This window comes from Schistocerca nitens, chromosome 8, assembly GCF_023898315.1.
Source record: "Schistocerca nitens isolate TAMUIC-IGC-003100 chromosome 8, iqSchNite1.1, whole genome shotgun sequence".
NCBI classification, from domain to species: domain Eukaryota; kingdom Metazoa; phylum Arthropoda; class Insecta; order Orthoptera; family Acrididae; genus Schistocerca; species Schistocerca nitens.
Genome location: NC_064621.1, coordinates 246,866,286 through 246,891,442, shown reverse-complemented (window position 1 = coordinate 246,891,442; position 25,157 = coordinate 246,866,286). Strand labels below are relative to the sequence as shown.

The 25,157-nt window shown below is 40.3% G+C and overlaps 1 protein-coding gene across 1 annotated transcript in view; it reads left to right on the top strand.

Moving 5' to 3' along the window:
- The window catches only part of LOC126198684 (protein O-mannosyl-transferase Tmtc3), a 109,770-nt gene that overhangs the window by 23,127 nt on the left and 61,486 nt on the right, over window positions 1–25,157 (top strand). The window contains exons 4-9 of the mRNA XM_049935179.1: window positions 6,241–6,377; window positions 16,654–16,735; window positions 16,838–16,937; window positions 18,002–18,117; window positions 23,460–23,635; window positions 24,798–25,053. Of these exons, the coding sequence (XP_049791136.1) occupies window positions 6,241–6,377; window positions 16,654–16,735; window positions 16,838–16,937; window positions 18,002–18,117; window positions 23,460–23,635; window positions 24,798–25,053 (867 nt within the window). The remainder of the gene's footprint in view (window positions 1–6,240; window positions 6,378–16,653; window positions 16,736–16,837; window positions 16,938–18,001; window positions 18,118–23,459; window positions 23,636–24,797; window positions 25,054–25,157) is intronic.

Here is a 25,157-nt window from a genome sequence, read left to right as displayed (position 1 = left end):
CTGTATTAAGTTCTTACAGTGTTGTTGAAGTTTATCTTCTGTAGAGGCAAATACTGCAGTGTCATCAGGAAAATGAAGATGGTTGAGATGTGTTCCATTTAGATGTTTCCCTTCTTTGATTTCACTGTTAAAGGTGTGGGAACTTAATCTAGTGCTACTGATAATAGTGTGATGCAGAATCTCCTTGCTGTTTTCTATTTGAATTCTGAATGTACCATTGCCCTGATGAAGCTTAATGGGAGCTATATCATTAATCTACGTGTTTAACAGAGCTAGATTACTAGTGGCAGTATGTCTATTAATTGTCAGCTGTTCAAAAGTACAGCGAATAATGGCACCTCTTAGGGAAGTGGCAGCAAGGGACAAGAACAAACACCAGCTGTACTCAGTGTATATGTGTACATACCTTTTTCAACATGTTGAAGAGGCTACTCCAGCAGCCAGTGGGGGAGCAGGGTGCAACTAACTGCGGATTGTGGTACACATTTGAACAAATGATGCCTGTTATCTGGGCACTGAGGTCATTCTTGGATCATTCCAGCAAATGGCAAAGAGGCTTGAGAAGACCAGCCTTATGTATGAAGTTTCAACAGAGCTCACAGTTAGCAGCATTGTCCCCAGAACTGGTCATGGTGCCCTGGTTCTGAATCGAGTAGAAGGGTTGAACCAGAGTCTTTGAAGGTTCTGTGACAAACTAGTTTCAACTTCGTAAATTATGCATCTCTCCGTCCAGTGCAGATAATGGAAGCTGTAGGAGACTGAGAAGTGTTAGTGTAAGATTGAAAGGAATGCCCCCCCCCCCCATAGTAGTGTTAAAAACCTAGTAGTTAATTGCTGAAGCATTTGCAACAAAATGAAGGTGAAGTGCACATACTTAATGTCCACACACTACATTTGTGGTGCCCCTGCCCATTACACTCATTACTTGCGGCAGACAATCTTACCGAGTCCCGTAAGAGTTTGGGCAGTGCGTGTGCATCTGCACACATTAAGTTGGGAATGTGGGTCTCTTGGGGAGCGTGCAAGGGATAAATCCCTGTAGTCGCACTATCCTCTGTGCCCTCGATGGTGCAGATGGATAGAGCATCTGCCATGTAAGCAGGAGATCCCAGATTCGAGTCCCGGTCGAGGCACACATTTTCAACTGTCCCTGTTGATGTATATCAACACCTGTCAGCAGCTTAGGGTCTTGATTTAATTATAATTTCAACATTATGGAAAGCTGCAACCCTGTTTCCCTCCATTTTCAACCACTGCTCTCCTTTTATGTCCAACTCTTGTAAACTTCAGTCTAATTTCTATACGTGTTGTAATTAACCTCTCACACACTGTGTTGTATCCATGCTACCTTCAGAATTTTAAAGTGTATTTTCTGCTCAACAGTGTCCAAACCTTTCTCTGAACATGTAACTGATATAAACATAGCTTTGCCTTTCCTTAACCTATCTTCTAAGAGAAGTTTTGGGATTAATGTTGCCTTGTGTGTTCCCTATATTTCCCTGGTACCCAAACTGATCTTCCCTGAGGACAGCCTCCATCAGTTTTTCCATTATTCTGTAAATAATTAGTGTCACTGATTTGAAAGCATGAGTTATTAAACTGATAGTTTGGTCATATCGAGACCTGTAAGCACCTGCTTTCTTTGAAATTATGTTCTCCTTGAAGTCTGTGGAGGTGCTTCACCAATCTCAAATATCGTGCACACCAGGTGGAATAGCGTTGCCATGGCTGGCTGTCGAAAGGATCACTGTAATTGTGAGATAATGTCATCTACTCCAGGTATTTCAGTGCTGTGTCAATTTTTCTTCTCACTGTCCCATATCTCCCATCTTATCTTTGTCTACTTCCTCTACTCTTTCTGTAATATTGCCCTCAAGTTCAGGAGAGGGCAAAACAAAAGAGAGTAGCAGCCTAACCAGCATAGGAAGAGTAAAAACTGATAAAACTTTGCAAGTATAGTCAAAGGTTAAAAGTTGGCATGGTGGGAGGAAGCTTAACAACAAAGTCAACAAATTGCAAATCAAAAGTGTATCCAATAAAATGAGGCAACTGAGGCAAACTTATATCCATTTTGTGAACAGTTCTAGTAATTGCTTTTCCCTCAGCTCAGTTTCATCATTAAGTAACTTATTCACTCTTCTTTTCATGTGACTGTAGATTTCCATTTCCTCCAGCATGTTCATCAGTGAAACCTTAGCAGCAATATGTAAAATTCCAGTATTATCCCCTGTGTCTTTTATGGTTTGTTGTATGCTTATTTTTAATAAGGTGATTACCAAAGGTAAGTTTTCTTTAGATGCTTCTACAGTATTTTTAAACATTGTCAGAAAGTTGCATCCCAGTTGTCCGATATAAAAACCATTATACTCATTACAAGAGATTTTGTAAATACCTGAATTGGATGATCTTTCTATGCACCAACACTAAGGGAAAGCATGTAACGCAATGAACTTTTGGCTTTGAAGCTTATTTTAACTTTTTTCTTTTGGAGGTGGAGGACCTTGTGAGTTTATCCATAATGCCTCCCATGTAAGTTATACTTACATATTTTAAATTGGTTTTAGTATCTAAATCTTGGTTAACTTTAGTTTCCATGGTTTTTTGTAGGCATTCAGTTTCTTCAATTCTATGACCATTAGCTGTGGCAATTTTCTTTAAAATGTTCACCTCCCTAGTTTTCTCATGATTGGTAAGTGGCAATTTCAGAATTCAGTGGAACATAGCTCAGAAGAATGCCATTTTCTGTTCTTGTAGATGGTTCACACTAACACTTACAGTTGAGTCTGTGGTTGTTGGTTTCCTAAAGATTCCAAAAATATGTCTACTGTATTCTTTCTACATATGCAAATATAAAATGTTTATAGCACCCTCATCTTCGTATTCCACTGTAAAATTTAGTTTTAGATGTGTACTGTTGAATCTTGCCACGACATATATTCCATTTGTTCATGATCACCTCTAAATAACATTGTGTCTTTGTTGACATACTTTTTATAGTAAATAATTTTGCGGTTTATATTAGGAAAAATATGTGGTGTCTTCATCAAAAAAGTTCCCCTATTTCTGTGTTTATCATGAAATAATTTCATCAATCTGTATAACCTTCATCAGTGGTGAAGCTATCCTATGATGATGATGTGAATTAGTGCTTAATATAAGCATTGTTCATTAATTTACTGTCTCTTGCATATGCTCATTTTCAACAGCAGATTTCTCACTGTTATCCATTACCTATAGATTGGTGCATAAATCCATGGTCTAAGCAAGAGGAATTTGACAAATTAAACTGTGTTACTATTGCTAAAACTCAATGATGGGGTTTGGATGAGAAAGGACGAGAGGAGGAGGAGGAGGAGGAGGAAGGGGAGGGGGGGAGGGGGAGTGGTGCAAGTTGAACACCATACGTACACAGTGAGCACTGAGAATAGGACTGCTTCAAACATAAGAATACATGCACAACCACCTCAAAAATCATTTGTTACTTGTGGATACTGTTCCCAAAACTGCAAGTGTAATCTCAGAACTGTAAAGTATAAAATACTGTACGGGGTGGCTTGAATGGAATGTGGGTGACATGGAAGAAGTGAGGTTATAAAGGAACCTCCAGGAATTATATCCCATGTGCCAGTTGCATGGCCAATGGTGTGGGTTGTCAGAAGTTAAAAGGTGTTAAAAAGAAGGGTGATACTTCAGTGTGACTGTGGAATGGTAGGAAGAAACTGAGGCAGAGAAAGATTAAAGTTACAATTGAGGCAGGGACAGATGGCCTAAGCCATCTGCCAAGGAGGAGAGCTAGAGCTTAAGAGAGTGGGATTCAGAAGCATCTCTGTATAGGTGAATGCAGGAGGCAGTCACATGATTTCTCTCTTCTTGATTGGTTATTCAAAGTATGCTGGACTATGCAGCACCTTGGAATTTGGTCTGTCAATTCAGCAAGCATATAGTAGCACTTGTAGGTGACTGCAATGACTGGATGTTAATTCAAAATCTTAGGAAGATAGAACTGCAATAAAATTATTAATTTCTTGGTGTCCACAGTGTGACTGACAACTGAAGTTGTACATACTGACTGGCTTGTACAATACTAATTCTATGTGCTGGTAGTAGTGTCATTATTTTCATAAATATCTCCTTCCATTGTCTTTTTCCTCTCTCCCTTCTCCTTGACCCCTTTCTCTGTTCTCTCTTTTTCTTTGTATTTTTTACTGAAACTGAGTAATGACTGTTATCTTCTTTTTATAGCAGAGTAACATTCTGTGGTCTGTGACAACAAATTGCTTATTTTTGCAGCAAATTTTCTATTATGTAAGGTTCCATAAAACCATCAGAATTGCTTTCATCTGTTCCTGAAAAATAAGTTTAATTGCTGTTCTGCTGCTACCTTGCTAAAATAATACACACAATACAGTATACGAGGTCTGTTCAAAAAATTCTAGAACTTTGTCCACAAAATTTTTCTATGCTTACCTTTGACTTATTCTGCATGGTCTCCTTCAAAATATTCTCCTCCAAATTGATAAATTGCTCCCCACACTGTCTGCAAGCATCTGGCTGGATCATGCACAGAGCTGCCTGTGAATCTTCTTGTATCTCATCTATCATTGCAAATCTTTGTCTTTTCAAAGGGGGTTTTCAGCTTTGGAAACAAAAAAATTCCACAGGGCCAAGGTCTGGAGAGTATGGAGGATGAGGTAACACAGCGATTTTGATTTTTGTGCAATAGTCATGCACCAACAGGGATGAATGTGCATTTGTGTTATCATGGTGCTAGAGCCATGAACAGTCTCACCACATTTCAGGCTGTTTCCATCTCACATTTTCTCACTGATGTTACAACACATCCCAGTAGTACCATTGATTACAGTTTGTTGCTGTGGCACAAGTTCATGATAAACTAATCCTTGGAAGTCAGAGGAAACTATCAGCATTGCTTTGACATTTGACTGACCTGACGAGCTTTTTTTGCTCTTGGAGAACCTTTCCCGTCCACTGTGAAGACTGAACTTTGGTCTCAACTTCATAATCATAGACCCATGTCTTATTACCAGTTGTGATTCTCTTAAGGAACATCTCATTCTCATTTGCATGATCCAGAAGCTCTTCAGAGATTGCGAGGCGAAGGTCTTTCTGATCTTGACTTGTGAGCTGTGGGACAAACTTGACAGCAACACAATGCATTCCAAGATACTGTATCAGAATTTAATAACATGATCCAAATGAAATGTTACATTCTTCTGCAACATCTTGGACAGTCAGTCTTCAATTGGCATGCACAATTTCATTGATGTTCCTGACATAAGCATCGTCAGTAGACGTTGAAGGGCGTCCTGAACAAGGGTCATCTTTAACTTCTGTCTGGCCATTTTTAAACCATGTGAACCATTTGTAACACCAAGTAAGTCTCAACTCCTTACTGTCGTAGGATTTCTGCATCATTTGGTGTGTCTCTGTAAAGTTTTTCTTGAGTTTAATGCAAAATTTAATGCAGATCCATTGGTCCTGTAACTCTGCTATCTCGAAATTTGCAAACTGTGTGACACAGCATTCTACTCAATACAGCTCTGAACAATAACTAATAGGTATACAACAATGAAACTTCCAGCTGTTACATATTAAACACAGGCTTGCACAGGGGTGCCTCGCTACAACACAAAATTACAAATGTTCCAAATTTTTTGAACAGACCTCGTAGTTTCTATTGGCCCTATGCAAATACTCCCAGACAGCTTAAGCTCCATTCTGTTCACTGGGTCCACAGATTTTGTATGTCTCCCAATGAATTTGGACACAGTCTACATCATCTCTCACATTATATATGAGTGGAAATTGTGATCAAAATACATTCAATAGAGGAAATGTGCACAGTATGTCTGGAATGGGATATCATTTCCTACACCAAGTAAGATGTCACATTGTCTGCACTTAAGTAGTTTTGCAGAATGTGTATGTAGGTATAGATGTATTGTGGAGTCGCAGTTTCCACTTATCCATCCGGTCACCATGAGTTAGGTTTCCATTGTTTCCTTACAGTTTATTTATGTGGATGCTGAAATGGTTTCTTCAACATGTCTGTGATAAATTTCCTTTGCCATTCTTGTCCACTAGAGCCAGTGCTCCATGTTTAATGATTTGGTGACAGTTAAATGTTTAAGTCTACCTTACTTTAATATCCACCCTCACCCGCATCCCCCTCCCCCCTTTAAGATGGAGATTGATAAATGACATGTTTCCTATTTGCAGGAGCAGAGTCACAAGTCATATAGGCCACTCTGTGTTCTGACATTTAGATGGAACTACGCCTTGCATCAATTGGAGCCCATGGGCTACCATCTGATCAACATGTTGCTACATTGCTTAGTAACACTCATGTACTTCAGGTAAGTCCCATACTGATATTACAAATTACTATAATGTTATTTGTCCTGTTTTCTTTACTTCAATTTTTTTTGTCATTGTTGGTCTTGCTGAATTTACTGTGGTTCCAGTGCTTTCTGCAACTGATACTGTTAGTGAAACAGATTAATACCTTTTAGATTTCTTGACCACCTGTAGAAACTGTAGGCAAAGAGTTTCCATTCACTCTTGAAGTAGGAGAAGTGCTATTATTAGTAATTGTGTGAGGTATATATAGGTTCTACACTTTCAACTGTTGTGACTCGCCAATCTTTCAAAGTGCCGCCGCACAGTTACGCACGTCCTCTACATGCGGTGCAGTCCGCCAGCCATGCAGCAGCATTGCCACCTAAGCGGCCAGCCAGCCAGCGGCCGCTAGACTCGGACTCGGTTATGATTTGACTGTTAAAGTGACACACATCTTATTCTGTTTACTTGATCTGTGACTTTCATGTATTGCATCGTCCTTGAAATATATTTGTTCAACTTGAAACTATAACAATTGGCGACGAGGTAGTGAATTTATCTTTTTCATCGTTGACCCACATGTTTCCATGGCTACTTTAGAGCAACTATTGCAAGGTCTAATAGAACACAAACGCTTCTCACAAATGTGATTCGTGATTTCATCGTGGCATCAAATGTGGGGCATCTCTCGTCGTTCTCTCTACCTCCTTTTCCTCCTTATGACGAGACGGTGGAAGACTGGTCTGATTACGAAAAACGTCTTCGACAGCACTTCATGGCATTTCATTTCGCGGATGACCAAACATGTAAGTCTCTGTTCCTTTCATGGATTTCACCTCAAATGTATCGGTTGTTGTCGCAATTGGCTCCTTTGAAAGATCCTGCGTCTTTGTCCTTTGCTGAAATGTGCTCACTTCTGTCCGTCTATTTTCAAAAGCATACGCATGTGGTAGCCTCTCGTGTTGCCTTTTATCATTGTCAAAAACAACCACATCAATCCTATCACACTTGGGCTGCTGAACTTCACGGCTTCAGTAGAGAGTGTCAATTTGTTACTGAAGTTCACAAAGAATCCTACGCCGATTCCATGGTACGAGATGCTATTATCCAGTCAGCGCCCGACAAAGAAGTTAGGCAACGTGCCCTTCAGTTGGCAAATCTGCCTCTAGATGAAGTCCTATCCATTGCTCAGTCTTTTGAAATTTCTCATGCCCCTGGAGCGCAAATAGAGGCATGGGGTGACATCGGGGAAATACAACCTTTGTGCACTGTTGACGAAGCATGTGGCATGTCCCCGCCAGCCGACGTGGCCGCAGTACGCTCCCAAGTGCAGCCTCGGCCTAACCGTTCACAAACCTCTAAGAAACTGCAGCAAAACCCACAGCAACTTCCTTCATGTCCGCGATGTTTTACGAAACATTCAAGAGAGGATTGTCCACAACGTTGGGCTGTGTGTCACAAATGCAGAAAAAAAAGTCATGTTTCATCTGTTTGCAAATCCGACCACATACATGATGTTCCTGAACATGGTGCTGATTCTGATTCTGTGTTGTCTGTCAATTGTACTTCTTCCCTTTCAGGGAAGTTATTCCTCACTGTCCAAATACTTGGTCGAGACGTTCGCATGCAGGTGGACACTGGTTCTGCTGCCACTATCATCGATTCTCAGATGTATCTTCAGTTGGGTTCTCCAATCCTGTCACCCGTCACTAGGCAATTACGGACTTCCAATAAACAGAAGATTTCTCTCTTGGGACAATTTGATGCTGAGGTATCTTACAAATCTGTCCTTCGCACTGTTCCCATATTTGTGGTCGACCATAGTAACGCGGAGAATCTTTTTGGTTTCGACGCCTTCCATGTTTTCGGGTTCTCGATAGATGACTCTGTCAGTATCGTCTCTGATGCTATTCCTTATGCTCAATTGGATTCCTTGTCGACGACATTTTCGTCCCTTTTTTCTCCTGGGTTAGGCCATGCAAATGACTTTGAAGCTCATATCACTCTCAAACCCACTGCTTGGCCTAAGTTTTTTCGGGCTCGGCTCATTCCTGTGGCCCTTTGTGATCAGGTCAAATGGGAGCTGGATCGTCTCACTGCTTCAGGTGTCTTGCTTCCTGTCACTTCCAGTGAGTGGTCCTCTCCTGCCATTGTTGTTGCTAAGCCAAATGGTGATACTCATCTCTGTGGTGATTTCAAAGCCACTGTAAATGCTCAATGCCTTATCGACACTTACCCTATGCCTCGACCTGAAGAATTGTTCACTAAACTTGCGGGAGGCCAGTATTTTTCTAAACTTGACCTATCAGAAGCTTATCATCAACTTCCTCTCTACACTGCTTCCCGGCAGTTTCCGGTCCTTAACACGCCTTTCGGCCTCTATCAATACCAACGATTGCCATTTGGGGTTGTCAGCACCGCTGCTCTCTTTCAGCGATTCTTGGAACAATTATTGCTCACTGTCCCTGGGTGTATAAATTACATGGACGACATTGTTGTCACTGGCTCCACCACTGAAGAACATCTTCAGAATCTCCGCACAGTTTTTCATGTCTTACAGACTGCCGGTCTTAAGTGTAATCTTCAGAAATCACAACTTTTTCAGGCATCTATCATGTACTTGGGGTTTCAACTTTCTCGGGATGGTATTCGTCCGCTTCAGCAAACTGTCGCTGCGATTGACGCCCTTCCTCGCCCTACATCTGTTAAGGAACTGCAGGCCTTCTTGGGGAAAATAGTATACTATCACAGGTTTTTACCATCTGCTGCTTTGGTGGCTCAGCCGTTGCATCGCCTGTTGCATAAAAACGTGCCTTTTCACTGGCCCGCGTCATGCGATGCGGCTTTCCAGAAATTGAAGACTTTGCTGAAACAGGCCCCGTGCCTGGCTACTTATCGACCTGGCCAGCATCTTGTTCTTGCCACTGATGCCTCTCAATATGGGGTTGGCGCAGTCCTTGCCCACCGTTTTTCTGATGGTTCTGAACAACCCATTGCTTATGTCTCCAAAACACTGACGGGTGCCCAGCAAAAGTATTCTCAAATTTAAAAAGAAGCTTTGGCCATTATTTATGCTCTTTATAAGTTTGGTGTTTTTTCTCTATGGATCCAAATTTCATCTTGTTACAGATCACAAACCACTTGTTTCCTTGTTTCATCCATCAACGTCACTTCCGGACAAGGCTGCACACCGCCTCCAGTGTTGGGCTCTTTACTTGTCTTGTTTCAATTATGAGATTCATTTCTGGCCAATCGCTCAACATGCGAATGTTGATGCTCTGTCTGGCCTTCCCATGGGTCCTGATCTGGCATTTGATAGGGACTAACTTTTGTGTTTCCACCTGGATGTTGCCGAGCAGCGGGTTGTGGACGGGTTCCCCATCACTGGGGACCGGCTGGCGGCTGCTACGGGCTCTGCCCCTACCCTCTCCTGGGTTTTACACTGTATTCAGAAGGGTTGGCCAGATCGTCTGTCTGCTAAGACTTCTGATCCATTGCGGAACTACTAGGGATGGTGTTATCCTCCTTTCCACCGAAAATGCTTCGCCGCGTGTTGTGGTATCTGCGTCTTTTGCATGCTTCGGTCTTGTGCCTCCTTCACCAAGGGCACTGGGGTGTCTCTCGCACAAAATCTCTGGCATGCCGTCATGTGTACTGACCCGGCATCGACTCTGAAATCGCACACATGGTCGCTGCCTGCAGCCCTTGTGCGTCACAGGTAGCCACCCCAAAGTCATCTTTGTCACCATGGCCTTCGCCTGAGAAGCCCTGGGAGCGTATTTATGCTGACTTCGTGGGACCTTCTTTAGGTACTTATTGGCTTCTCGTTATTGACACCTACTCTAACTTTCCTTTCATTGTCCATTGCACGTCGCGTACCATTGCGGCAGCCACCAATGCTCTAGCTCGCATTTTCTCTTTGGAAGGCCTTCACTCTACTCTTATCACTGATAATGGTCCACAATTGCCTCTTTCAGTTTTGTGGATTTTTGTGCTCGTCATGGCGTCATGCATGTCACGGCCCCTCCATTCTATCCACAGTCAAACGGTGAGGCTGAACGACTGCTCCACACATTTGAGGCTCAGATGAGGAAACTCCTGACTTCGTCTGCTGCTGATGCGCTTCTCCAATTTCTGGCTTCTTACCATTTCACCCCCATGGGCGACAGCCCGGCTGAGCTCTTACGTGGCCGACAGCCCCGCATGCTACTTCATCTTCTGCGGCCTTCCACATCACGGCCGCGGGTGCCTTCGCTTGGCCGGTTCACCACCGGTGACTATGTATGGGTACGGGGATATGACAGGCGGCCAAAATGGAATCCTGGCCGCATCTTAGGACACCGTGGCCGACGCCTGTATGAAATCCAGATGGACATGGGTGTTGCAGTGTGTCATTCAGACCAGCTTCAGCCTTGTGTGCTGGCAACGCCTGTTGCGGATGCCGCTACACCACCTTCAGCTCTACCTGACACTCAGGATCCTGGAATCTCTCATTACTCACAACGCAGTCCTCTCACCATCATATCGGTACCAGCACAAGAACTGATGCCAACAGGAGACGTGCCCATGCAGGAACCAGATGGCCATCATCTGTCGGAGCAACTCTACTCACCTCCTCCTACGGACGCGGACACATCGCCCATGTCTCCTGTTATAACAATCGGACTTGCCGCAACGGGCAGATTGGTGCACGGGGGCCCAGCAGATTTGACCCCCATGTCTCCTGTCATCTCGACCCATTATCATCGGAAACACTTCCGTTCGTAATGGAAGCCTACTCCTTGAGACTTTAGGGCCAGTCAAACAACACCTATGGAGGTTAGCAATCTACAGGCCACCTCCATCAAGACCTGAGCAAAAACTTCAAAGGGGGAAAAAGTGTTGTGACTCGCCGATCTTTCAAAGTGCCGCCGCGCAGTTACGCGCATCCTCTACATGTGGCACTGTCTGCCAGCCATGCAGCAGCAGCACCACCTAAGCGGCCAGCCAGCCAGCGGCCGATAGACTCGGACTCGGTTATGATTTGACTGTTAAAGTGACACATATCTTACACTGTTTACTTGATCTGTGACTTTCATGTATTGCGTCGTCCTTGAAATATATTTGTTCAACTTGAAGCTATAATATCAACGTACACCGAGCTGGGTGCTGATACTGCTTTGTTCTTTGTTTATAACATTTCCACAGAGAGTATTGTCCCATTTATTTTGACTTTTGTTGTAGAAAGTATTATGTGCAATAGATCTGAGCCTGAGTAAACATTTTAATTCCTGCTATCTTTGTTGCGATTCCTCCTTTAATTCAACATATAAAAATAGAAAAATAAAAATATCATTGTATTTGTCTTCTAAGAATTTCCAAGAAAATTATCATTAACTAGTTTTTGTTTCTTTATTAATTGGCAGAAAAGTCACTTGTATTTTGTTTTCATTTTACAACATAGCTTTTCATTTTTGTATAACTGCATCAGTAATTGATACGCTTGGCATTCTACTCATTTTACTATGGACAGCTTTTTATTATTTAGTTCAGTCAAGATATTCTCACAATAATACGAGATGGAGAGTTGTAGAGAAAGGGGTGGGGTGGGGGGGGGTGGGGGGACTATGGGCACCTTGATGTAATGTGTGGTGCTTTAGTGGGAGCACCAAAGAGGATTGGTAGGGGAGGACAGGGGTTAGTGAAGGTTGAGTCCAGGGGGGTTATGGGAATGAAGAGTATGTTGTAGGGAGACTTCCCACCTGGGCAGTTCAGACTAGCTGGTGTCAGTAGAAAGGAGCCAAATGGCACAGGCTATGAAGCAGTCATTGAGATGAAGCATATCATGTTGGGCAGCATGTTCAGCTGTGGGGTTGTCCAGATGTTTCTTGGCCATAGTTTGGTGGTAACCATTCATCCAGACTGACAGTTTGTTAATTGGCATGCCCACATAGGGGTGTGAATTTACAATAACACACATTGAGGTAATGTTACCTCAGTGTGAACAGTTAGCTGTTCAGTCATCCACAAGTTAATTTAAAATGATATTAGACGTACCAGCTTAACACAACAATAAAACATAGTTAAAACTTAACAAACATACTGGTATATAGTAACTTACAGTTCTAGATTATATTAAAACTAATGTTACATTGTTTAATTGCAAGATGAAAGGAGATTAGCATTTTCCATCATAGAACCTTGAAAAATTTTCCACTAAGATGATCTATAATCCAGAAGTATATTGTGGAATGACAGGGACATTTTTTGTTTTTTTTTTCAGATTTTCCCAACATTGCTTTAAGAGTATTTTTAAAACTGTTGATTTTAGTTATCTGTTTAATTTCCTTGGGCAGTGTATACTGCACTTGGGCAGTGTATACCGCACCGTTGATTCCCTAGTAGAAAATACTATAGAATCCCCCCCAGTACATGCAAGTTTGGTTCTTTTTCCTTAATCGTTAGCAGAGCTGTTAGCATACTAATTACTTATTTTTCTATTAATACGCATGATGTAATGACAGTTACACTCATGATGTAATGACAGTTACACTCAAATGATTCTGTTAGATTCCCCAGCTCTTAAAACAGATTTTTGTAGTGAGCCAATTTTTGTATTTTAGTTACTATTCTTACTGCCCTTTTTTGTAGTTTCATTATTGTTGCCAGATTTTTTGCGTATGGTGCCAAATGTATGGTAGCTAAGGACTGAGGAGTGCACACAGGAATAGTATGTAACTATCAGTTGTTGTAAACTGATGATAAGACTCTTTAAGTCTTGCAGTGTAAGAGTTTAACAAGTTGGTGAAATTCTTATTGATGGTATCTTGGTGTACTCATTCCACTTCAGCTGACAGTCAATATTCACTCCAAATTTTTTTTTTTTATGTGGATATGGTGTCTGTTCTTTCGGTCATGTCTGAAAGAACAGACACCATTGATGGCCTGCAGCCGTCTAGAACGAAATTAGAATTATATATTACTACCTTCAGCTGCTGACGGGCGTTGATATATATCAACGGGTACAGATGAAAATGTGTGCCCCGACCAGGACTTGAACTCGAGATCTCCTGCTTACACAGCAGACATTTTATCTATCTGAGCCAATGAGGACACAAAGGATAGTGCAACTCGACTGCAGGGACTATCTCACGCACGCCTCCCATGAGACCCACATTCCCAACTTAATGTCCACACACTATATTCGTAGTGCCCCTGCCCATTACACTCATTACATGTCCGAAAGAACAGACACCATATCCATATAAGTATATAGTTCTGGAAATACTGGCCATGACCTTCTTCTTCAGTGCGGATGCACACATATTACCCAAACTCTTACGGGACTTGCCAAGAATGTCTTCCACGAGTAATGAGTGTGTTGGGTAGGGGCACTACGAATGTAGTTTGTGGACATACATGGTGAGAATGTGGGTCTCGTGGGAGACGTGTGCAAGATAGTCCCTGCAGTCACACTATCCTCTGTGACCTCAGTGGCTCAGATGGATAGAGCATCTGCCATATAAGCAGGAGATCCCGGGTTTGAGTCCCAGTCAGGGCACACATTTTCACCTGTCCCCATTGATATATATCAATGCTCGTCAGCAGCTGAAGGTATCAATATATAATTGTGTTTCCTAAAAAAAATTGTTTTATTATGCAATCTAAAGAATTATCATATTTATTTAATGTATTATTTCCTCTCTTTGACAGAAATTCATGGTGTTAATTTTATCTTCAGTTTTAGTTGTAAACAATACTGAGGATTTTATTTGCTTTTTATACCAGGAGTTTTGTCACTTCATCTGTAATTAACATGTTTTTCTCAGCTACGAAGAGAATTTTTTCTCCATGCCTAACATTTCTAAGTCACTTATGTATATTAAGAACAACAATGATTGAAGACTTGTTTGCAAAAAAGAATTGCCCTTAAGTAGACCTTTTTGTAATTGTGATAAAAGTCTAGGAATTCTGGCTCACTGTGGCTCTTTTTAACGGAAATGAGTGTCTGGAAGAACTTTCTAGTAGGTGGTGATGTCCGCTTGTTATTCGAATGCCCTACTGCTGTGAGTACATCTGGAAATGTCTGATCAAAATTCAGTTTAAGTAGTGTAGCAAACTCTACAGACTTTAGCTTGATATTTTTTCTGAGTACATTTCCTCCCATATTAATTTTTAAAATACAGTACATTCAAAAAATCTTAGCCATTTTATTTTGAAAGGAATCTTTCATAGGCCAGCAGTTATATGAGCTTTTCCAAACCAGCTTTCACTCATACTGTTCAAGTGAGATGCATCAATGACCACTGTCTGTATTTGTAAACACATGAGGAGATGCTTATGCAGAATTTTTAGTTACTCATGTTGCATTGTTAACCAGCCATGCCACTGCATAACTGGGAATGATGTTTATGAGGATGTTATTGATTCATGATAGTGTTCATACTTATGTCTTCACATAGCACTAGTGTGCTTTTGTGAATTGAGACTTTATGCATAATATCAGTTGATTTATTGACTGAGATGTCTATACTACCTCAAGGTGATGGGTACACACAAAGAATTTTAGTAAATGCCAATATCTGTTAATTCAGAGCTTGGTATCACAAATTATTTATGCTGAATAACAATAAATATATTACATGTTACTTTAAAATATTTAATAAATGCATGGTCCTTTACTCACTAAGGAAGCCCAAAAATAACAGCTTACTTTTGCTTATGACAATAGTACTATACATCAGTATTCTGTGATGCGTGTTACTGTGCTGTTTGAAGACTGCAGTCCGTTCTTAATTTGCTGTAGTTTTATTTTTATTGATTGCATTGTTTGATGAAAAGTTGTATCTGTATGTGTTCCAGTTTTACTTGTCATTGTGTCTTCTTTTATCTTTCTGATATCTTTCTGGGGTGTAGAGATGTGTCTCTTGTGAAATAAGTGGAAATGTTTCTAAATTGCTGGAGACATTGATTAGACAAGGGCACCTATTGTCTGATTTTATTTCAAAATAGGCTTATTACTCCTATCCAGGACAATGGGTCCTTGATTTGAGCGATGCGAGATTTAACTTCTATACTTTCACTAATCATCTCAGCCATCCTTCACTTGATCCAGACACATGGTGAAACCTGTTTTTTGTGTGTACAATAAGACTGTGTCATCCTTCCAGCCTTTCTACCAGCCACCAGTTCCCAAACAAAAAACTGAAAGAAGAAAAATACCAATATGACCAGGTGAATTGGGGAAGAGGATGTATAGACAGAACACAAAGGCTTGTTATAGAAATGAGTTTGCAGAATACACTGGGAATTCCTGTAAATGTGTCATTCACAGTTTTTTTTCCATTCATATATTCCATTTAACAGTGGTACAGATCAGAGTATGGAATTTTCACCAACATGTCTTATAGTGCTACAACCTTACTTGTTCCCCAAATTTCCTATCTTCTGCCTCCCAACTTGGTCACTATTTACTGTCCCACAATTATCTTTGTTACTGTTTCTTTTGTGCTCTTGTTCACTATTGTTTACTTCACTTTTAGTTATTTGTTTTTTATTTTTGTCTCTCATGTTTATCCTTCTATTTTTATTTACTTATTTGCTTTTTTTATGTGCGTATTTCTCTCTGTTCATTATTGTCCTTAATACGACAAATGAAATGCTCCCTCTGTTTTGTTTATTTGTGCATTAATTACAATAATAATAATAATAATAATAATAGTAATAATTTTGTGTGGCTCAATGGTCTAGTGCAAGTCTTTCAGTCGGACGCCACTTCAGCAACTTACGTATCCCTAACCTACACCAGCTATCCAACACGGGAAAGGAGACCTGTAGTTTAATATGGAATTCAAACCATGTGTTGTTCCTGGTAATTCCTCACACTATTGAGGGGTAGGCTAGGTTGAAACACAGATTAAAAAATCAGTAGTCAACTGAGATTTGATCCCATAACCTCTCAGTTTCCAGGCATGTGCTTGACTACTAGACCAGCAGGCTGACTTCTTTTATTCTGATATTATAATACTGTTATATGTTCTGTTGGTCTGTTAAGCTGGGTATTTTTTCTTCATCCATTTGTTTAGTTACCCTTCTCCTGGTCTGAGTTCCAGAATCCTGTGGATTAGGAATCCTATTTTAAGGATCATACATTTACTTTGGAATTGCACCTACACTATTATTTGCTCTAAAGTAATTTTTCATGAGTGTACTTTTATACAATGTGTGTGTGTGTGTGTGTGTAGTTGTGCTGAATAACGACTTTGTGAATAAAACTGTTACTGTAATTAATGTTATTGTCACTGTTTTTGACAGGATGTGTTGTATATTCTTACCAGAAATAACCAGTTTTGTGTGTGGAATGCTGTTTGCCGTCCATCCGGTACACACAGAAGCAGTAAGTTTGTTTCTAAGTTTACAAATACCACTTTAGTTTTGTATAATGTCAATTACATGCAAAATTGTTACAAAGTTTATTGATGAAAATATAACTTTTCAGGTTACTGGTGTAGTGGGGAGAGCAGAAACATTATCATCGGTATTTTTTCTGGCAGCTTTCATGTTTTATGCAAAAGCTACGAGGAGGAAAAGAGTAACAGGTAATTTTTTCCTATTGATATACCCATAAGTCTCTTGAGAATTAAAAAAGAAATATATTTATTCATTCTTGCAATATTTGTACTGTCATGCTAAGGAAATAAAGATAGGGCACTACCATTTCAGCCAGATAAAACTTAATGTTTAACTTGGGAGTATGTGTAATTTGAACCACCTGCCCCTGTAAAGATTCACCCGTTGCATGTTTTGGACAGTGATTTAATATTTCTCACATTATTGGGTTTCTTTTTCAGTCACTTGCCACTATATAAATCATCTCATTTTATCACTGCAGTTCCAGTGTTATCTTTCTTAAACACACAAAATATCATTTCTTTCTCACCTACCTTAATTTGACTCTTCACAATGAACTGATTCTTTCCTTTCTGTCCCTGTAGTAAAAGTTTGCTGCTTTTACATTAGGACATGGCTACATGGAGAAAGATACATGAGCAACAAAGTATTATAGCTGCTAAGAATTTGTTGCACATGTTATCAGTAAACAGCCTCATGTAGCAAATATGATAAACAACTGTATCTGCCATATTGTCCACTCTGGATTGCTTATGGATGATAAATGTGGGGTTCATAATGTACACTGTAATCCATTAAACTAGAGAAAAAACTTCATCTAGTCAAATGATAGAACTGTGATACCCAACAACTGATTTAAATAGCTGCAACTATTACCAGGTTAGTACAAGGTGACTAAAAGGAATCTGGCCACAAAAATGTTTTCTGCATTTTGTGACACAGTTTCCTTAATTGCACACAGCTATGCAATGTTGCCAAAGGTGATCTTTTCCAACAGCTACTGTAAAGAGCAGTTCTGTTGCTCATTAATTAAGGTAACATATTTTGTGTCAGGCTTGTATGTGCCAGGCCTGTTTTATGTGGACCACATGGTAAAACTATCAAACATATTTGTTTTCAGAGATGTTGTTCCTACAGTAATACACCTTAATTTGGAGATGTTACCTTATATTTTGATAATTTACAAGAAAAACATGCTAGATATTTACCAATATCACAGTTCTGTAAGTGATTTTTTGGTATTTGTTCACAGGTTGGCATTCACTCCTTCTGTCAATCTTGTCTGTTGCAACAGCAATGCTTTGCAAAGAACAAGGAATCACAGTAACAGGCATTTGTGCAGTCTATGAACTCATTGTTGCTCAAAAGGTATAGTTGTATGATGTGTTGATATATCTTTAGATTCATTAAAAATCTTTCAGTAGCATGAACAAATTGTTTGGTATCTATCCTACTGCATAGATAGAACATATTTTATGGCCAATCACACTGACAGTAATACAGAACAAGCTGATGGTTTTGAGATCAATGGCAGTGGATTCACAAAGTGAATGGCTAGTCAGAAAATGTCCAGAGCATAGCAAAGCTGTCTTAAGCATATACAACAGCCCAGCCAGCAATCCAAATCACAAATGTAATACAGTCAAGGTCACAACTCTTGAAGGGCACATACCTAACTACTTCAAAGACTATCAAGAGACTGGCTGGCAAGTGTTGAGTTGTGGTATTTACAGGAAGTCTGCCTCAGTGTATGGCTCCAAATGACATGCTTGCCATGACAGCACATCAAACAGGAGTGACCTGAGGCTGAAGTATGTTGCTCAAGTATCTCTGACCTGTTCTCCATATTGATACTTGGGCTGAGCAGGGAATCTGAATCACTGCATCAGCTTTAATCAGCGGTATTGCTAAGCCACGCGCAGCAGGTTGAAGGGGTGTGGCATCTCCGCCCATGTAAAAATTTCCAGGCTCTGTGCATTTGCGGGAGTGGACCAGTAGGTGGTGAGCAAGCTGATGTGTGCTTTCCCAGAGTTGGTTGTCATCATTATACTTGTACTGTGTTTCTGCATTTTGAAGATTCTAACAATCTGCTTGACTTATGCATTGGATGTAGGATGTTAAAAAAATGCCAAGAATTGAGGGCATTTGTCAGAAACCAAGTTGCAAATATGATGGACAGAGTACAGATTGTAGGTGCTGTGGTAATGATAGCCATATGTGCAACATATAGAAAGTTAGAGAGGATAATAACAATTAGCAACAACATATCTTACCAGAATAACCTGGTGAAATTGACATGCTCTCTTTATTAGTGATGGTTAAGGGCATGTCCAAGAGCTGAAGCATTGTGCCGGGATTGATTGGTTGTTGGCACAGGTCTGGCTGTTCTGGATGGTGTGCACTATGGTGGCATCAACACCAAGCCAATACACATGATGATGCACTATTGCTTTCATTCTGTACAGGTCCCTGTACGCAGTGTGGAGGGGCTTCAGTATGTAGAGGCAGAGCTTGGGAATAACTACCACTTGGTATTCACAATCATCTGCAGCTAACAATATGAGATCCTTAGTGATATTAAGCTTGTGTCATGAGGAAAAGTAGGTGTAGCATTACGAGTCGGTGCCCTTAGTCAGGTGCTCCAGTAAACACTGCTGTACAGCAGACAATACTCTGTGGAGTAGTGGATCTTGGCCCATTTCCACTACTACTTTTTGCACTGTAATCGGAAATTCATTAAGTATGTGTTGCTGATTTGCAACTAAGGCAAAACACGGTGCTTCATACCTGTTAGACTCTGCATCTGTGCTGCACGGCAAGTGGGAAACTGCAACAGCTTGATAGTGGATCTTGTAGATATAGTTACTTAGGAACAATGACCACTGCTGCAGCTACTATGCAGTCTTACTGGGAAGTTTTGGAGGGACTGAACAGTGGAATGAGGGGCTGGTGATCAGTACCACAGAAACACATGCAAAACTTCCTGGTGTCATATGTGATAAGAAATTACTCTTTCTCAATTTGCAAATAATGCCTTTATTCTGTGTTGAATGTTTTAGATGGAAATTCAGTGGGCTTTTTCATAGCGTCAACATGATGGTAAACAAGGGACCGATCTGAGGTTGTTGCAAGAAGCCTTCAGGCATGCCTCAGACCGCAATAGTTTAACACTTTTTTTATATAACTGATTAACATGATGGGAAATAAATTTTGCATAATCGTTAATTTTGCCCAGGAATGACTGTAGTTCTTTGAAGTTCTTATGAACTGCCAAGTAGTGGTTGTATCCATGATACTGTGTGGGTGTGAGCCCTTCTTAACTTAATATACATCCCAGGTAATTGACACGACTCAAAGAAAATGCATTTGTTGAGGCGTCAATGCAGACCATAGGCTTGGAGTTACATAAACACCACCTACAGCTTGTGCAGGTACTGCTCCCATGTGGTTCCAGTAATTAGTAGGTCATCTAAATAATTAACACAACTGGGGATGCCTCAGATGATGTGCTCAAGATATCTTTGAAATATTGTGGGGCCATTTGCAACCCCAAATGGCATCCTGTTATGTGGTGTATTAATCCTTAGATCATCTACAGGCAATTGAATTTAGGCATCAGAGAGATAAATAATGGTTCCAAATCAATTTTGTGAACAATTCCTTTGACATAGGATTTGATTACAGATCGACATTTTCTTGAGCATTAATGGTAGACTTAATATCAGCACTAATTCTGAGTGATTCATTTGGTTTAAAACTAAGACTGTGGGTGGAGCCCACTGCCTAGACAGTACTGCATATATCACTCTAATACTTTGCAGTCTATGTGGCCCAGCTTCAACTTCTTTGCATATGGCAAAAGGCACTGAATGAGTTCTACAAAACTTAGGCACTGCCAGTTGCCTCGAGGATAAGTAAGTCTGGAACCCTGTTGCACAACCTAACATAGGTTCAGACAGTTGTTTGAATTGTACACATAAAGTATCAAGTTCTGTGAATGGTATCACAGTAGAAACCAGATTCTGAATCTGCACATCAAAAAAATGCAAAAGTGTTTTAAGTCAAAAATGTTAATTGTCAACCAAGAGTTGACTAGTGGCAAGGTTAGTTGCCAAGCTACATTTTTACACATAGCTTGGAGAAAGATCTGACCCCACAGTGGGATCGACTGGCTATTATACGTTACCACTCTGTGATGAGGTAGCTTAGCTATGGGGGAGCCAATGCAGAGGCATGTGTCCTATTTATCTGAGACACAGCCAAGACTGTGTCCATCTGTAAACCCACTGTCACTCTATTAAAGTCCAGTTGCATTATGAGCCTCTGCATCCCATCTGCTGCTGCTGTGGGTACTTGCAAGATAGCATGCTGTATGCCAGTATTGTTGACACATGCCAAGGAAAACATTTACTAGGTGCTCCAGTTTGCGGCATGCAAAACAAGTGATGTCATGAAAAGGGCAGTGATGCCATTGATGCCATGGCCTGCAATCTGGACACAATTTGATGTCACAAACTTTCCTGGGACTCTTTGACAGTGACAAGGAGGAAACTGTTGCTTGAGACTTTGGGACATGCCGGTAGCAAACAAAACACTTTTATTTTGATGTGTCTGCTGACAGTGAGGATAGTGAGTCATTAATTACAGAATCCCGTGCCACCAAATGAATGAGTGCTTGGTATATCAGATGATGATGTTGACTGGAAGTCATCATTTGATCATAGAGCACAGTGGGAGCTAATACTCCCAACAACATCAACATGAAATAAATTGTGAAATGTAGCTTACATTGATACAGTTATTTCATGAGCTTTGGCAATTTTTAGCACATTGCTCAGGTATGGGTCAGGTGACTATAAAGCATTCACATTAACTTCTCTATATGGAGCAAGATGTGTAATAATATCATGAATTAAGGTTTCTGCACACAGTGCATCACATTGCTTATAGGAAAAATCACACAGTTGTACCAAGCTTTGCAAGTCAGCTGCCCATGCTGCATAGGACTGCATACATTGCTCAATACATTGATTAAACTTGAGCCTAGTTGCAGTGCTGTGGATTAGGTGACCATAATATTCAGTCAGTAACAGAAAATGATGTGCCTTACATTGAAGATCAAATTGACGGAAATAGATGTTCCAACTCTTGTTAAGAGCAAGGTAACTGGTTCGTGGTGGGGGGCAGGGGAGGGGGGTTATGGGTGGGGCAGGGGGGAGGCGAGGAAACCACAATGCTGCTGCTGTGGTTATAATGACTCGTGTCACAACTTTAGAATATTGGGATCCATGCTTCACTGGAATAATTGCATGGTGAGAGAGTTCTCATCACCACTTTTCTATCATATTCTGCATAGGTAGAACACAGTTTATGATCAAATAATTTAATTGGATAGATAAAAATTCTACTCACCAAGCGGTGGCAGAACACACAAATAGAAGACGGTTGTAATTGGCGTGCTTTCAAAGCCAGTCACTCCTCCTTCAGGCTGAAGGGTTGAAAGGGAAGGAAGAGGAGTGAAGAAATGGGACTTGAGAGGTATAGGAAAAGATGCAGATTTCAGGAAAGTGGCCCAGAACTGCAGGTCATGGGAGACTTACCGCATGGGATGAGAAGGAAAGTTCATGATTACTCGCACTGGTGGTAATGCAGAAACCAGTGAAACAAACAGGCAGTTCCTGAGATCAATGACAGCTTGAAGTGAACGGCTAATAAAAAACAAGTCCAGAGTGAAGCAAGGCTGTCTTAAGTCCCAGGAGCAATCCAAACCACAAATGTAATACAGGCAAGGTCATAACTCTGCTGTTCAGTGGCATGTAGTTAAAGGCCTTAAAGCCTAGCAAGAGACTGACTAGCAAGTGTTACACCACAGTATTTACTGTCAGTCTTGCCTTAGTGGATGGTTATGTGTGTCCTGCTTGCCACACCAACACCTCACATTGGAGCAAGCTGTGGATGGAGTATGTAGCTCAAGTATTTTGACCTGTTCTCCATGTCAGTGGCAGGTTGTGTGGGGCATCTAAATCTGTGTTTGACACTAAATGTTTTACCAAGCCAAGTTATAAATGTTTTTGCATCTGTAGTTGGGCATATTATTGACTATTTTACAGGAGAAATTGGGCGACTACATAATGAATAGCTTCATGATGCTAGCTTAAAAGTGCACACCATTTAAAGAAAACAAATAAGAGAGAAACTAATGAACAACATAAGTAAAACTACAACATTCCCAACACACTGCCTATGCTATTACATAAATATGATATTTTAGATTTTGTGTTCAAGTGGTTTTGGCGCAGATGGCTGGACAGTAATGTGCCACATCTTACTTTGGGAAAGAGAGAAATATATTGTCTCGGAATAAGGCACATGACAGTTTTGTTTCGAACAGTTCCATTTTGCTGGTTTATAATTTTTTGTGGAAAGTATGTCACCAGAAAAGAATGCATCTTGTTTTCCATTTATTAGTTGTTACAAACATAGGTTTTTTACAAGTGAAGAAATAATTTTGTATTGTCAAAGGTCGAGCGCTTACATGCTGTAATTTCAAGCTAATATTCTCATTAATGGCAAACGCTCTAAACATAAACTCCAATATGCCTAACACCAAATGATATTATCATTTATATGACAAAGTACCCAATCTTTAACATTTTTATAATGACTCTGTGTTCATCCTGATTAACTAAAACAAAATTTTCTTATTTCAGCTTCGATTAAATGATTTGTACAACATGCTTCGCTCTACTGTGAATGGGAAGGCAACATTCCATGTTTCATGGTCATCTGTTGCTACAAAGCGACTTACTGTACTGGCAGTCACCACCATCTGCCTGTTAATGTTAAGACTGCAAATTATGGGCTCTAGGCTTCCAGTTTTTACAAGGTGTGTTAATCTATAAGGTTGTGGATTTTGCTCATAGCAAAAAATTTAATGTTAACCAAGATTATTGTGTATTGTTCATATCCTAGAGGATTTGACATGCATCTAGATTCATTATGTTAATGACTACTAATATTTTTCATACAGAATGTATCTTTCACTCTGCAGAAAAATATACAGATTAAAATTGGCTGATGGACATGAGCTTACACTCCTATCTCCATTTCACAGCTCACACTCTGCCAACTGGGGTTCATTTGCAAGCCATGTGAGCTTTCACAGTAATAACAAATTGGGCTTGAATTTTAGAGACAAATGGTTCAATTACCCATCCGCCTATTAAGATTTTTCAGCCCTTCTCCTACATCATTTCAGGTGAACACTGTGATAACTCCTTCAATAATGTGACAGCCAAATCTTCCCTCCTCCTTGTGTGTCCAAGTGAGATAGGGCTCTGTCCATGGTGAAGCTATCAAAGCCTCACTCCATCATTAGTCATCATATAATTGTTCCAAATAGTTCTTGAATGACCTATGAAGAGCTAGTATTTTGCTTTTATGTTTGTTGTGGCATACAATATGTTGTCACAACTGTCTGCACTTTTATTTATTTTCTGCTGTCTGCTTCATCTTAAATTACATTTTCAGTTGGAATCTTAACTCTGTGGACTTTTTATGTGCAGTCCCTTTACTAAATCCAGTGTGTCTCATAACAAACTGTTTGGGGCAATAGAAATTAGTTTTCTGTGTACTGTATCTTTCTTTAATGAAGGAATTGGTTTATTGGTTTACAAGTTCCTTCCTGGGCGATCTCCTCATCCAATCTCTAATTAGTCTCATTTCCTACAATCTATTCCCTCCAATGTCACAATTTCTTTTGATTATTCCTGTTTCTCCTGCCACCTGACATGTACATTTTTTCTCCTATATGTATCTTACTAGAGTTTCAGTGTCAAAGCTGTTCAACTAAATTCTTAACGGTCAAAAGACTTAATAACAAATTTAACCCAGAACTACTGTTTTTATTTATGCAGGAGTGACCAAAGTACAAATTGTAACAAAATGTATGCACTATGCAATTATTCTCACATTATTTTTGGGCATCTAGTCATTATCTGAACATTCTGTGAGTACTCATTGTTTAAAAAAAAATGTTTCTTTTCTAGATTTGATAACCCAGCATCAGTTGCACCAACTCCAACTAGGCACCTCTCCTACAATTACTTGATTAGTGTGAACCTATGGTTGCTGCTGTTCCCATGTGATCTTTGTTGTGACTGGACAATGGGAACCATACCCCTTGTTGAATCATTAACCGACATACGTAACCTTGCCACAGTTGCAGCGTATGCCAGCATTTTTGGGTTGGTATGTACCGCAGCTCTCACAGAAAATCGCCAGCAAGCAACTGTTATTACTATGGTGAGTAAAGCTTGTCATATCTATTAAGGTCTTAGCTGTAGTACAACGGTAGAACTTTAATTAGCTAATGGTTGCAGGTGACACTTAAAAAAGAGTAGATCAAA